At 39.5% G+C, this 13,298-nt stretch overlaps 1 protein-coding gene and 1 pseudogene across 8 annotated transcripts in view; both read right to left on the bottom strand.

The window, feature by feature from the left end:
* Positions 1–2,519: 2,519 nt before the first annotated feature.
* ADD3 (adducin 3) overlaps positions 2,520–13,298 on the bottom strand; it is a 125,636-nt gene continuing 114,857 nt past the window's right edge. For 7 of the 8 annotated variants that reach the window (XM_045854019.1, XM_045854016.1, XM_045854020.1 and 4 more), the window contains 7 exons: positions 12,942–13,124; positions 12,106–12,363; positions 10,590–10,709; positions 10,058–10,144; positions 7,086–7,209; positions 5,390–5,485; positions 2,520–4,769 (listed from right to left, as the gene is read on the bottom strand). In XM_045854019.1, coding sequence (XP_045709975.1) covers positions 4,477–4,769; positions 5,390–5,485; positions 7,086–7,209; positions 10,058–10,144; positions 10,590–10,709; positions 12,106–12,363; positions 12,942–13,124 — 1,161 coding nt within the window. In that variant the 3' untranslated portion in view covers positions 2,520–4,476. The remainder of the gene's footprint in view (positions 4,770–5,389; positions 5,486–7,085; positions 7,210–10,057; positions 10,145–10,589; positions 10,710–12,105; positions 12,364–12,941; positions 13,125–13,298) is intronic. The other variant, XM_045854023.1, reaches the window with a different exon arrangement.
* LOC123829161 lies at positions 10,870–11,019 on the bottom strand (annotated as a pseudogene).

Raw genomic sequence — 13,298 nt, 5'->3', positions numbered from 1 at the left:
AAAAGTTCTCAGAGGCTTATTCTTGTTTTCATCTCTGGCACATACACTAGGTTTTTCTCCAAGAAAGATCATCTCCAAGTGTATTCATTTAAATAAAGCTGTAAGTAGACACAATGTATTTCTCATCTTTAAAACTACTTCATTAACTAAACAGTCTTTTCAGGTTTTTAAAATAATACTTTCCTTAGAATGTCTCTCTCTGCCCCCGACATTGGGAACAAAAAGAAAAAAAAAGTAAGAGATAAAGGGCTTCTATCCAAATTTCTTTACATCTTAAGCAAAGGTACAGACACCTCGTCTTCCAGGTGTCACGCCAAAGATTCAAGAGCTGGCCTGCGTCTTAAAGGATGGTAGGTATCAGCACCACAGGTCATTCCCACTCTCGAGGTATTCACGTTTTTTCATTCTTGGAGTAACTTGTTGAAAAAAAAATAAGTCTTCTAAATCAAAACTTAATGTTTTATCCCCAGTCTATATCCCATCTTATATGAAAACATGAAGTCACCGTGGCTGGACTTATAGTCCAAACTAAGGAGACTGCCTTTTCCTAAAAATCCTCAACAATACACACTAGAGCCACATACAGTCTGGCTCACAAACAGCACTAGTGATTTTAGAAATCTGAATTTCCACGGGTGCAATTCTTGCATCTCCTTTTTGTTTTCCACAAGCCCTGGCCTCATTCTCTTCAACATGGGGGATGTCGCTTTGCTGGGGTTTTGGGAAGGCTAATGAAGCAACACAGGAAAAACAGCACCACCATCTTTGGTACACGCAAGGCATCAAGTGATAGATGTTATCGATCATCTCCTCAGGAAAAGAATGCCGATTATTTTGAAAGAGGTATCACATTGCCACTCAGAGGCATGAAAACTCCCTAGGGGTCCTTTTCTATCCTGAGTTCTTTCTGAGAGACTACACCTCAAAAATTTTCAACCTGTTTTCCACAGACATCAGAGACCCTGCTAGTGGTTATTTGTACTGGTGAGGTGGGACAACAAAGTTGAAAACAGTCCAGTGAGGAGAATGATAAGCAATGAAGGAAATGTCTTCGGTTCCAAGTTCTGGGCGTTTCACAACAAACATGGTGGTGTCTACAGACTAATAAACGGAAGTGAAGTGCAACGACCAGAAACATCCTGGATTGGTAGGTCTATTGCACCCTCTAGTGGCCACAAAGGCTTCTTTTTAAAACCTGGTTTAGCTGATTGTGACTTACAAGTGTATGTATCACCCACCAGTTAAAAAAAAAAAAAATCACCTTGCCTTTGTCTCCTACGTCAAAAAAAGGAGTTAACGTTAAGAGAAACCAATGCAGTCACAATCGACCCATTTGGTTCTCTTTATTCCCCGCTGAATGAAAATAATAATCAATAGAGAAAAAGGTACAGGCAACATCACCTTTCATGCTATTGACTCTCAAGTGAGCACTGAAGATAGTTATCTTTGTTGCTTTATGGAGGGGACTTTTGAAATAAGCATCTTTCTAAAACAGCAATTTTTCACCACAGGCTTATTTAGAAGCCAAGGTAATAATTAAATATGCCTAAGACTATGAATCTATTCTTCTCGGCCCCAACCCTTCATTTTTATAATGGGTAATTATGGTAGAAACTTCAAATAACCAGAACCCTCAATCAACATGATTTCCCCTCTTGCACTCTATTTTTAAGACAAAGTGGGAAAAAAATCACAAGAAATCACTTATGTGAGGGATTTAGTTTGAACATCTTCTAGGAAGGATTATACTATGCTAAGAAGGAAAAAAATCCAGAATAAAATTACATTAATATCATGATAACCAGTATACAGGCGATACAAATATAACTGAACAAGAGCTGGAAAGGAATAAAAATTTTTGGAAAAAAAATTTTATTTTCAGAGGGAGGAAAAGGGAGGGAGAAACAGAGGGAAACAAGAGGAACATCAACTGGTTGCCTCTCACAGGCCCCCAGCTGGGGACCCCGTGGAAACCCAGGCACGTGCCCTGACAGGGACCCAACCCGAGAAGGTTCACAGGCTGCTGCCCAATGCACTGAGCCGCACCAGCCAGGGCGAATTTTTTTTTTAATGTGGCGGAATCGTAACCTGTTTTCTATTCTTTCTGCTATTTTCTTTATTGTTGCAGGGACACAAAAATCAAAGAGAAGGGTAATGTATATAAACTCAGCACATATTCTGAGCATCTTCTATTCTACATTCACAGCTCTGAAGAGAATTGAGACTGAGAACCCTAAATCCTTCAAAGACCTTTAGATCTCAAAGACATAGTTCAAGTCACCATACCCTATAGCCGACAGAAAACAGGTCACTTGGAGTATATTTCTTTCAGTATAAGCTGCAACAAGAAGGATTTTATATAGTTAATTTTAAACCAATTTGAAAATAAATTTATCAGGGCATTCCTCACTCAGAAGCATCAGTCCCATTCCAAATCTCATTACAGTATAAAACTCAGTCCACCAAGTAGTTCAGGCTAAGTTACCACTCTGAATTGAAAGGTCATGATACCAAATCCATCTATTTAAAATACTGTTTATTTGTGATTTAACATTAATTAGCATTACATCTAAGAGCAATATCAGATAACATTTATACATTTTCCACAGGACACAGTTCATTGGCTCATTCTTTATGCCAAAGCAAGTAAATAGAGGCATTAGCAAAAGGTGCAAATAGTTCACTGTTGTAGTTTAAAAAATATTAATGCACACTGCATTCATTTAAGATATATATATTTTTAAAAAGTTATGGAAAAGCATAGTTCACAGGTTACTGTTTCTACATACGTTGTAATACAACATAAATGACATAGAACATAAAGAAAATCCTCGAATACAGAATTAAACTGAAAGTATTCCACTAAGAGATTAAAACACTGGTTCCAGTAGTTAGTGAAATCTAGAATGAATTCCCGGCTCTGTTTCAACTTTGCATCCACATACACGTACGGTCAAACAGAACCAGCCGGACACGCTGTGATCAATGGAACGTTTTGCATGCCAACTCACCCTCCAGAAACACTTCGGATTATTTTTACCCACCGACCATTTTGGATCATTGATTTTACATTGATTTGTGACCTCACCTGGGTGAAGGGGGGAAAAACTATATTAAGCCTAGGTTTAAATTTGTATTTACATTAGAAAGGAAGTTAACTAAAAAGATAAACATTTGTAAAAATCAACAAGTGGTAGTTTCCTCACTGGAGGAGGGGGGTTAGACCTACTGGTTTCTTCTAGTGCTGCCTTCTAAACACCTATCAGTTAAAAGGATTTGATCCTTTAAAACTGAACTATCAACCAAGAAATAGAGTGGTTTTGGAAGAGAAGCAGAATTTGAGAGATTTGGGACGTTTCGAATCAATTACACTTCCAATCTGTTGTGACTGTGAGTCGTGATCAAACTAGAATTCTCCTATTTGTGACACCTCTTTTTTTCCCTTCATCTTTCACTTTCTCATTCTTTTCCTTTTCCTTTGGTTATCATGAGAGCTTTTTCATTCATGAGCAATACTAAGAGAAAAATACATTATATGGTTCCAAAGTGGATTTAGTTAAGGTGTACCTTTAAACCCTCTAACCCCGTTTCACACCAAGTCCCTGGATTCCTGAATTGTATCTGAGCACACTTGGTGCCAAGCAGCCTCAAGTCTGCTCTGTTGTTAAACGATTGGCTAATAGGCTTATGACATTTTTATACTGAATGGTATACAAACATCTCAACATACAAAAATCTTTTTTTTTTTTGCCAGAGTTAAACTAAATAACCCATGTTATGTGTATAAAATCCCCTTTGCTGAAAAATAAGGGGCTTTCTAAACTAATAAAAAAGGAAGTTTTTCAAAAATTATATTTTACTAAAATGACTTTTTTTGGCAAACAAAGTTACTTCAGGTGAGGGAATTTTATACTATGAATAAATTTTCAAATGAATCTTTTCTTATATATTTTTTTTAAAAAATTATGTGCCAGTGTATACTAACGCTATAGATTCTTAGAAGCTTTTTAAAGCATTCTGTTAATGCCCATTGAAACAATGGGAACCGAAAAGGTACAGGTGATAGGAATAAAAAAGTATAATCTGATTACCAAGTGAAGCAGGTGTGGAGAAATAAAAAGTTCTCTCCCCTTCTCACTGGTAATTTCTCTCCAACAGATATTGTAGAAAAGGCCTGAAGTATTTCAGACATATCTGTCTGTGGTAAATTGTAACACTTCATGAGGGCAGAGCTACTCAAAACTAGCAGTTGTTGAAAAATTCAAAGGCTTTTTTTGACATATAAAATCAGAGATGAATTTGAAAGCTTTTTTTTCATAATGTGTGTTTCTTTTAGTAAAACCCCTTTCCAGTTCTCAGAGTCCAGTTTGCTGCGTACCCCCAATTTGATCTACCACTGCATATTAATGATCAACTTAAATGTGGTATTTAAATGTGCAACGTCACGTCGTGATCACAACTATAAAAAGACTTTATTTAGGCTTCGACTTTCTCCTTTTTTTTGTTCTTTTTCAGAAAAGAAGGAGTGCGGAATTTCTTCTTTTTCTTGGATGGAGATTTTGAGGGTGAGCCTTCAGGCGACAAGACTTCTTCAATTTTTTCTGGAGACTTAATGGTGATCTCGATGTTTTCTATGGTCGTGCTTGTGGTCAACCTACTCACTCTCCGAGCAAGCTCGTCTTCAACGTCATGGATATCATCCTTGCCATTCACGACCGTGACAGGCACTTCCATGGAGACGAAGCTCTGGGAAAAGAGCTCATGGTTTTCTACAAAAGGGGAGAGTTTTTTGGTTATTTTGCACAGTTAATGTCTTTTTGCTTTACTTTACAAAACTCAAATGTTTTAGCAAGATACTAAGTCATTATTTAATTCCAATAAAGACAGATCATTATTTTTTAATGGACAAAGATCTATTAATGAGGCAAATTTTCTTAAGTGGTATAAAGGGGAAGGGAACGAAGTTGTTAGACCAGAAAACAAAGGCGAGATTAAGTCCAGTTTGATGACTTGACAATTTCACTCTAATTCAAGCCAGTACAAGTGAGGGAGACAACACATATTTTCCTTTAATTTGGGGGTCATTTGGGAATCAAAATTGAAAAGATTTCATGCTTCTGGTGGAAGACCTATGACAAACCAATTTTAATTTCACAAATTCTTAAGAACTATGAGTTACCAACACCCAGACTAAGGCAGGTCAATATAAACACTGAACACAAGTAGCATCCCACTTCATAAAAAATATAAAATAACCGGGAGCTTTAAGTAAAATCCATGACAAACTTACTGCAATCAGGTTTTCAATTTCCTTACATAAACACAAACAAAAGAGGAACAGATTCTTAAGTTGAACTCAGCGAATGCTATGGGAAATTACATGGAATACCTTCTAGTTTTTCGGGGATATTTTGCGGTGACTGAGTTTGAGACTGAATTTGTGAAACAGATGAAGCGTCATCTGAGAGTAATTCCTGCTCAGCATCTGTCGGATAAGAGTTTAGTTAAAAGCCATGCAAAACAAAGAAGCATAGGATTTCAGGGAGGTTAGTGCATACATCAAATGCCCGTGTACACAGAGATGAGAAACTCAGCAATGGCTGAGCATGCATCGATAATTGCGCATTAGGAGAAAGGTAATGTGTTAGAATTTCTGGCTGCTAATAGGAATTTTATATACATGCTTACTAAGGAAGCATGGCTACCGGTAGCCCAGGCAAATAATATGTATGCATTCAGCTTTTGCTGGGGTGTTAGAGAACAGAATCCATTGAACAGCCAGGTGAAAGGAATTATGAGGCCTCACCAATGATGCTACGTTAGTGAGGCAAAATGCTTCACTGAGTTTTTGAACCATTATCCAATTAGTGATTCCTGCCAGAGCAGTATTAGTGAGCTAATTCTGAAGGTCATAATGAATGTGGAAGAAACTGCAAAGTTATATGTAAAAGGTGAAGTGCTAGAGTACAATGTTTGTTACCTGGCATCTTTAGGCTTTCAAAAAACAAGAGATTAAAGAGGGACATTTTATAAAATACAGAAACACAGAAAGCTTCCATCCTTATGTTAGAATAACACATTCGATAATGCCACTTAGAACACTTAGTATAATTACACTGAGTCAGGATGACTCCCTTTGGTGACAGGGACACTAAACTGTTCTTTGGATGATCCAAATGTCACCAGTTCTTCCTCCCTGATAGCTAACATGGACAAATATTCTTTAACTACTGGTTCTGTTTTGCTTTGGGTAAAAAAAAATTCAACCGTATATTGTGGGTGCTAGAAAGCAGAGACCTGTACCCTCCTTTGGGGCCACAGACCTCTTGTCCCCCACCCTGAACCCTCTTCCCCCAAATGTATGTCACACACAATTAAGCACGTATTTTTACAATGGTTCGTAGACTGACTGAAGTTTATCCCAAGAACCAAGAGCTGAGAGCCCTTGCTTTAAAGAATCTCTTATTCTTGAGAAAATGGGACCTAGTATTCTAGCTGGGTGTTTTCATGAACAGTTCTAAAATATAACCCTTACTAAGGGTCCCGAAGTCAGAAGAACTCAACCTAGAGTGCCATGTGCTTCAGGAAAGTGGCATCAGTTCTGGCAGTTTGCCTTACATTTTGATTTTGAGATTACAGTATCGGCACCTTGAGACATCCAAGAACAATGGAAATTTTACAAAGCATTACAGCCACATACTTGTGAATCTATAATTTTTATGTTGAAGTAAAAAGTTTTTAAAAAGTCACAAACTCTGAAATGTTTAAATCTATTAATATATCCACATCTACTGAGCTAGGAATTCTTTATTCATCTGGGGATTTCACTTTACTTTAGAAGACCTTTTGCTATAAATCAGACTGTTTTCTGAGGAAAACAGTTTTCCCTACATGTTAACATACAGGGTCTGTGGTAGCCCTTTGAAGTTCAGCCTCGTCTACACTCAGGACCAGGAGAGATGACATGGGGCAATCAGCTGTCAGAGAAACATTTCAAAAAGCTTTGACCGCCTTCCATCATCTAACTCGAGGTGCTCTCTGTGAACAGTATGGTTATCCTAGGCTTAATCTAAACATGAACTGACCTTCCAGGCCTTGCTGTTTACGTTCGATTGCCTTCTTATACTCTTCCAGTTCTCCTTCTGTGAGGTGGCTGAAGGGGTTGGGGGGAGCCGGTGGGCCAAGATCGTCGTCATCAAATTGCATGGTCTTGCAGAGAAAAACACTGACTCATTACCAAGCGCTTCACTTATATCTGTATATTTGTATATATTTACACGCATACACAAGTCGACACACACACCCGAATGTATATACGATGTTTGTGACACCTTTTAACAATCATAAAGTGACAGAGCAACATGCTTTGTTTAAAATATTCATATCAGATTAGTGCTTTCACACTATTGATCCAATCGACTAAAACTGCCAGTGGTGTTTCCTCAATAAGCCTGCAGATGTCAATTTCAATACCTCTTTCTTAAAAAAATAAAACTAAGCCAAGTTCTAATAAGCTTCACATGACTCTGAAATATCTTAAAAACCAAGAAATGCTGCATTTCAAAAAGCCTTTGTGAAAAAGGATTAGAAAAACATAATGGTACCAAAAGAATTTCTTTAAGTTTGCTATGAAAATAAACTTGTATTTGCTGTAGGAAAGGAATTAATGAGACTTTACCTGGCAGATTAAACCCACGTGTTTTTAAAAAAATCCTTTCCAAAACCCTACTAAAACGATAGTAAAGGAACAACAACAGACCTGATGTAAGCTTACAAGGAAAAAAGAATGGGAGAGGAAACAACAGAGCATGAGAAACACTTACACATTTTTGGAAGCTGGAAAGAAAGCAGGTGGAAGAGTGGGTAGCAGAGCTGAGAAAGCAGAACATCAGCCCTGCAAAGGAGGATGCAAGTGTAAGAAGCATCCCACTTGCCCCGCAGAACAGCTCAGAAACTAGAGGCATTAGGTACCACAGCAGGCGGTGGTGAAGAAAAGCTGAAAAGGGCCACAGTTAAAAGTCTGAGTAAGAAACAGGTTCTCAGGTCTGTTTCCCATGCCCCACAGCCAGGCCTCGACCTCTCCCCCCGTCTCCGCAGGAGATCAGAGGCTCCTTCTGCAGAACGACTGATCAGGGCACATAAAGCACAGCCGAGGGCTCCGAGAACACTGTTGGGAGACTACAGAATTCTCCAGATAAACAAATGGTCCCAGATAAAAGAACTACAGATAGTAACATTTGAGAACTCCCCGGAAAACAACCTGACCAACATCCAGTCCCCCGACAGCGAGGCTCACCCATCCCCAAAGTCGGCACACACCCAAGGCTTCTGACCGGCCCTCGGTACCTCACTCTTCAGTGTGAACGGACTAGCACGGATTGCCAGACACTTGAGGAAAGCGCCCAGCATGGAGGAGAGACAGGCCGGAATAAATCAGAAAAAGGGAACGCAGAAGGAACAAAATAAGTGAAGGCAGCTGAGGAAAATTTAAATGTGATTTACTAAAGCAATAAGAGAAAATACTGTAACCATAAAAGACCAGGATGTTATTTCTTTAAAAGACACACTCAGGAAGTAAGTCTTGAAAATGAATGGAAAGACACAAAAATAGAAAATTAAATAGAAAGGTTAGAAAATAAAGTCAAGCAAATCTCCTAGAAAGGATAAAAAGATAAAGAGATGGCAAGTAGGAAAGAAAAAACCAGAGGTTCAGTCAAAGAGGTCCAACTAATAGTATATCCTGACATAAAAAGAAACAGAAAGGGAAAAACTATATAAAAAAAAACACTTAAAGTCTCAGAACTGAAGGATATGACCCTGCAGATTAGAAAGGGTTACTAAATGCTAAGAACAAAGACTAAAACAGAATCTACTACAAAGTGCACCTCCGCAAAATTTCAGGGAAGCAGGGATGTAGAAAAGGCCCAAAGGAAAAGAGAGTGACCTAGACAAAGGCACACAGACCACTACACTCTCCTGCTTTTCAACAATAACATGGAGCTAGGGGACAGCAGAGTGGCGTTTTTCATATCTTGGGGGGAAATTACTTCTGATCTCAAGTTCTATATCCATGATATGCACATTCAAAGGTAGAATACAGGACTTCAGATGGTTGCCTCCTACGTATCCTTTTTCAGAAAGCTCTGACAGGATGTGCTCGGTGACAAAAGAGTGAACTGACAAAGGGGAAGACACGCGGGGCAGCACACTGGATACCGCACGGGGAGGGGGGGGGGGAGCACGCTAATGCTGAAGAGGAACCCGGGCGCTGGCCTGAAGAGCCGCCAGTCCAGGTCTGGACTGGAATGACGGGGAGCTGGAAATGAGAGATTGATTACCTGTTACCTTTGACCCCATGGGAAGTAATATAAAGAAGAACTCTATAATTGTTTTGAAAAGTTTGGGAAGAACTAAGCCAATATACTCAAAATACTAAGCCAGTGAATAAAGAAGATAATCATTAACTCCGGGGGGAGGAAAGTTGTATAAGAAAGTTTTATAATCACAGGATACTATCTCAATTGTCAGTAAATGTTAATAAATACAAACAATAAAAGCTGATTTAACTGAAAAAACAAACAAACAAAAACTGTACGCCTCACTGGGAGAATGAAAAGGGGAGCACTGTGTTGACAGGCTAAACCCTCGTCTGCCGTAAAAGAAGTCGCTGTTGTCTTCCATTGAGTCTAAGATGCACATTTCCTCATCCCTGACATTGGGATTCATCTTGTAAGTCATGGCTCCCTCCTGTCATGATTGTCAGAGTTGCTTCTCTTTTGCTGATGCATAAAATGATGGTACAGTTGATGACAAAGATCTGATGAAATGCAGATGAGGTCTAAAGTCGGCAAATTGAGAAAAAGCAGAATAAAGTGGCTCTCTAGAAACATGAAGGTAGGTAACTGCCAGAAGAAAGTCCTTGCTCTTGGGAATGAAACTGAAGGTGGCATTTTAAGTCTCATGGATTATTCGCTTTAGTAAAAATATTCGAATTGAAAAAGCAAAGACGTAAGTGTGGTAGAAGGAGAACCAAGTTCATAGTGCTTCATGAACTTACAGAAGGAGGCTTGTCCACAACAATTCCTGCGAGCAACTGAGACTGTGGTCCTGCTGTTTTCAAGTCGTATCGGTTTTGCTCTCGAATCTGAATTGAAAAACAGTAACAACAAGCTTTTGGGGCAACTATGCAGGTGACCTTTACCACCTGACGGTAGCAGAGTAAGAGCCTCTTTAACTCTCACCTCCTTAAGGCCCCCCTTTACCATCCTAACAACTCACAGTAACCTCCCCCACCCTTCTTGACATGTGATTTTTTGTTGTCTTATATCGTTAGAAAATGACATTTTTCACTAATACAACAGCTCTTGACAGCAGACATATGCCCACTACTTCTTTCCCGTGTAGCCTGCCCACCAGTGACTGGCCCTGCGCCGGAAGTATTTGCTACAAGCTAAAATGATACTGAATTAAATTGTAAATTTCCTGGATTCAACCCCCTGAGCTTGGTATTAATCAGATCCAATCACGAATGATTTAAACATAAAACAGCATCAAAAGGCCTCCCCCGGGCACAGAAGACCATGTCTTACCTTATTTCTCTTTTCTAGTACCTCATGTGGGTTCGTGTTTAAAGGAACAAACTGATTTGGATCTTCAATTTTGATGGGTGTTCCACTGCTAACTTTAGAAGAGTCCTCCGCTTTCATCCACTAAAGAATAAAAGATTTTTTAGCATGAAGCTTTGTGTTAAGGAAATATGGTAGATTCTGTTTCCTGACTCAAGGAGGGGTGCATATACTGACGATATTGTAAAGAATTTCACCCACCAGTATTAGCAGTCAATTAGTATTTATCTCATATTAGTCAGAAAAGGGCTCACAATCAGCCCTCAGTCTTAAAAATTGTTAACATTCACATGAATAGTCAATTATGCTGCTATGTAAATTTTCTCCTTTTGGCATTTTAAACTGATAAGAACAGATATTACACTTGATCTTAGCCAAAAGGCCGAGAAGCGATCTCCTTTTGGCATTTTAAATATGATGCTGGAACTATTTCAAGCATAGACATAGAGCTTGATCTAACGTCAACTCGCATTCAGAGTTGTTACTTGCATTATATTTTCAGCTGAAGATGGCTAAGGAGTCGCCAAAAAAGGACTCAAGGAATCTCTTAAGATTTAGTTTTCCAGACTTCAGTGCTTATTTTTGGCTGACAGAAAATGTCAAGGCCCTGACCAGCATTTCACAAAGGGGATAATTGGGTAGTAATCTACGGTATAACAGAACCATACGGATTGAAGAACCTTATGGAATTCTTCTCATTTACCTCACATTAACAACCCTTAGATGAAAAGGCTAATATTCGTCAAGATTAATGATGGATGGCCAGCGGTCTCTGTCAATAAAATTAATTCTGAGAAATGTATGAGTTTAATTATGTTCTTTAACTAGGAAATAACAAATCTTACAGACTAGGGAAAAAAAGACTGATGCCCAGGCATTTCCATATGAAATGCTGCTGATGTATGTGATATGATAGGATGGACTAATTTTGAGTATCTAGGGAATATCTTTGCTCTAAAACTAAACCAAATCTGAAGCAAAATGCTGAAAAAGATACGAGAACCCATTTCTCTGTCTATGAGATGTTGTAGAAGGGTAGCTCTGTGCAGTGATTCCTGAAACTCTGGCACACCGGGAACTTCTTTAGTACTGAGTGGCGGTTACAATATGAACTACAAAGCGGTCTCACGTAGTGGGTGAGAACTGGGCTCCGCAGTCAGAATGCCTGTATCCACATCATGACTTGACCACTGACAAATGATTTCTTCACCCCTCTGCCCCACAGTTTCTCATCTATAGAATGGGGGAGAAAAACAGCATCTTCTCCACATGAGAATTACATGAGATACTTCGTGTAAGGTACTCAGAACAAAGTGTCTTGTACAAAGACCATAACCAAGTTAATACCTGATAAATGACAGCGATAAAATTATTGTTAATTATACTCCACTTTCCCAATATTTTCAACATAGAACATTCAATTTACGAGTAACTAGGCAAAGCATTTAGTAACGGCAAACCAAGTAAAATAGTCGCATACTGTGATTTTGGTCCTGGGACTGGTCTCCCCATTCCGCGACTCCTCAGGCACATTGACTTTCATGTAAGTGTTAGGTGAGTTCAGCCACCTGGTCTTCTCACGCTGCTGCTTCTGCGCCATGTATTTGAGAGGCGAGAGTGGCACTGTGTCGTCCTCAAATGAAAAAGCCGTCACAGTTGCTGGGATTTCCACGTCGCTCTTGTGCCTAGGCTTCTCTCGAACCAGGGGCTGCCTATAAGTATAGCCTGTTCTGTACCCCTGAGGGAGGGAAAAACCACACTTGAAGCAATCCAACCTGTACCAAACACAGCATCTGGATTCCAATTCTTTAAACAAATGATTCAAAAGACTCCTTTGTTGAGAAACAAATAAAGGGGGAAACATCCTTCCAAAACCCCACATTACACCAGAGTTGAAATTAAGCAAATTTCAAGATCTGGTCAAAACTGATTCCAGCTGGTGACAATGGGATTTCCACTCACGCAGCTGTTCTTGACAAAGGTAATTTCAAAACTGCTGACCGAAAACATTTTTCTAGCTATAAACCAGTCTTCTGGAGGCCAAATCACAGCGCTCATTTAAGTTTTTGTTCCCTCTGAAGGCAATCTGCCCCTGCCCCTTGGTAGAAGAGGGTAAAATCTAAGATAGGATGACATTTGCAGGTTTCACTATTTGATTCTTAAAAACGTGGTAAGACTACACTTGAATGCCATCCTAGGGTGAAGCTCAGGTCCCAGAGGAGTAAGGAGCATGTTCCGAAAGCAAAGGGAGATGGAAGCATCTGCTTTTGAACCTGAAGGTATGAAATCCAAGCTTAAGTTCCACTTTTCACCTACCAAATTGTCCAGAGTCCTCATCAGCCCCTCATACTCCAGCTCGCCAACCTTCCACTTTTGCTGGGAACCCATGTTCACTCCTCCTCCCCCGGATGCTGCGATGTGGCTAGTGAAAGGCTTAAACTTCTGAAGATCCAGGATAAGCAGATTGTCTACTCCGCCTGCCGCGGCTATCGCCCGCACCTGCGGCCAACACAGAACACACACACACACACACACAGACACAAGGCTGTGAAGACTACAAGGAGAAGTGTACTTTCGAAAAGGCTCACTTTTGACCCAGCGTATATCTAGTACCTATTCAGGCTACTAATATCAAAAGCAAGGCAACACATTTAAGAAAGGAGGCAGCTGAAG

The sequence above is a fragment of the Phyllostomus hastatus genome, unplaced genomic scaffold, assembly GCF_019186645.2.
Source record: "Phyllostomus hastatus isolate PE091 unplaced genomic scaffold, TTU_PhHast_1.1 phas_scaffold_1066, whole genome shotgun sequence".
Lineage (NCBI taxonomy): Eukaryota > Metazoa > Chordata > Mammalia > Chiroptera > Phyllostomidae > Phyllostomus > Phyllostomus hastatus.
This window is presented reverse-complemented; position numbering and strand designations above follow the sequence as displayed.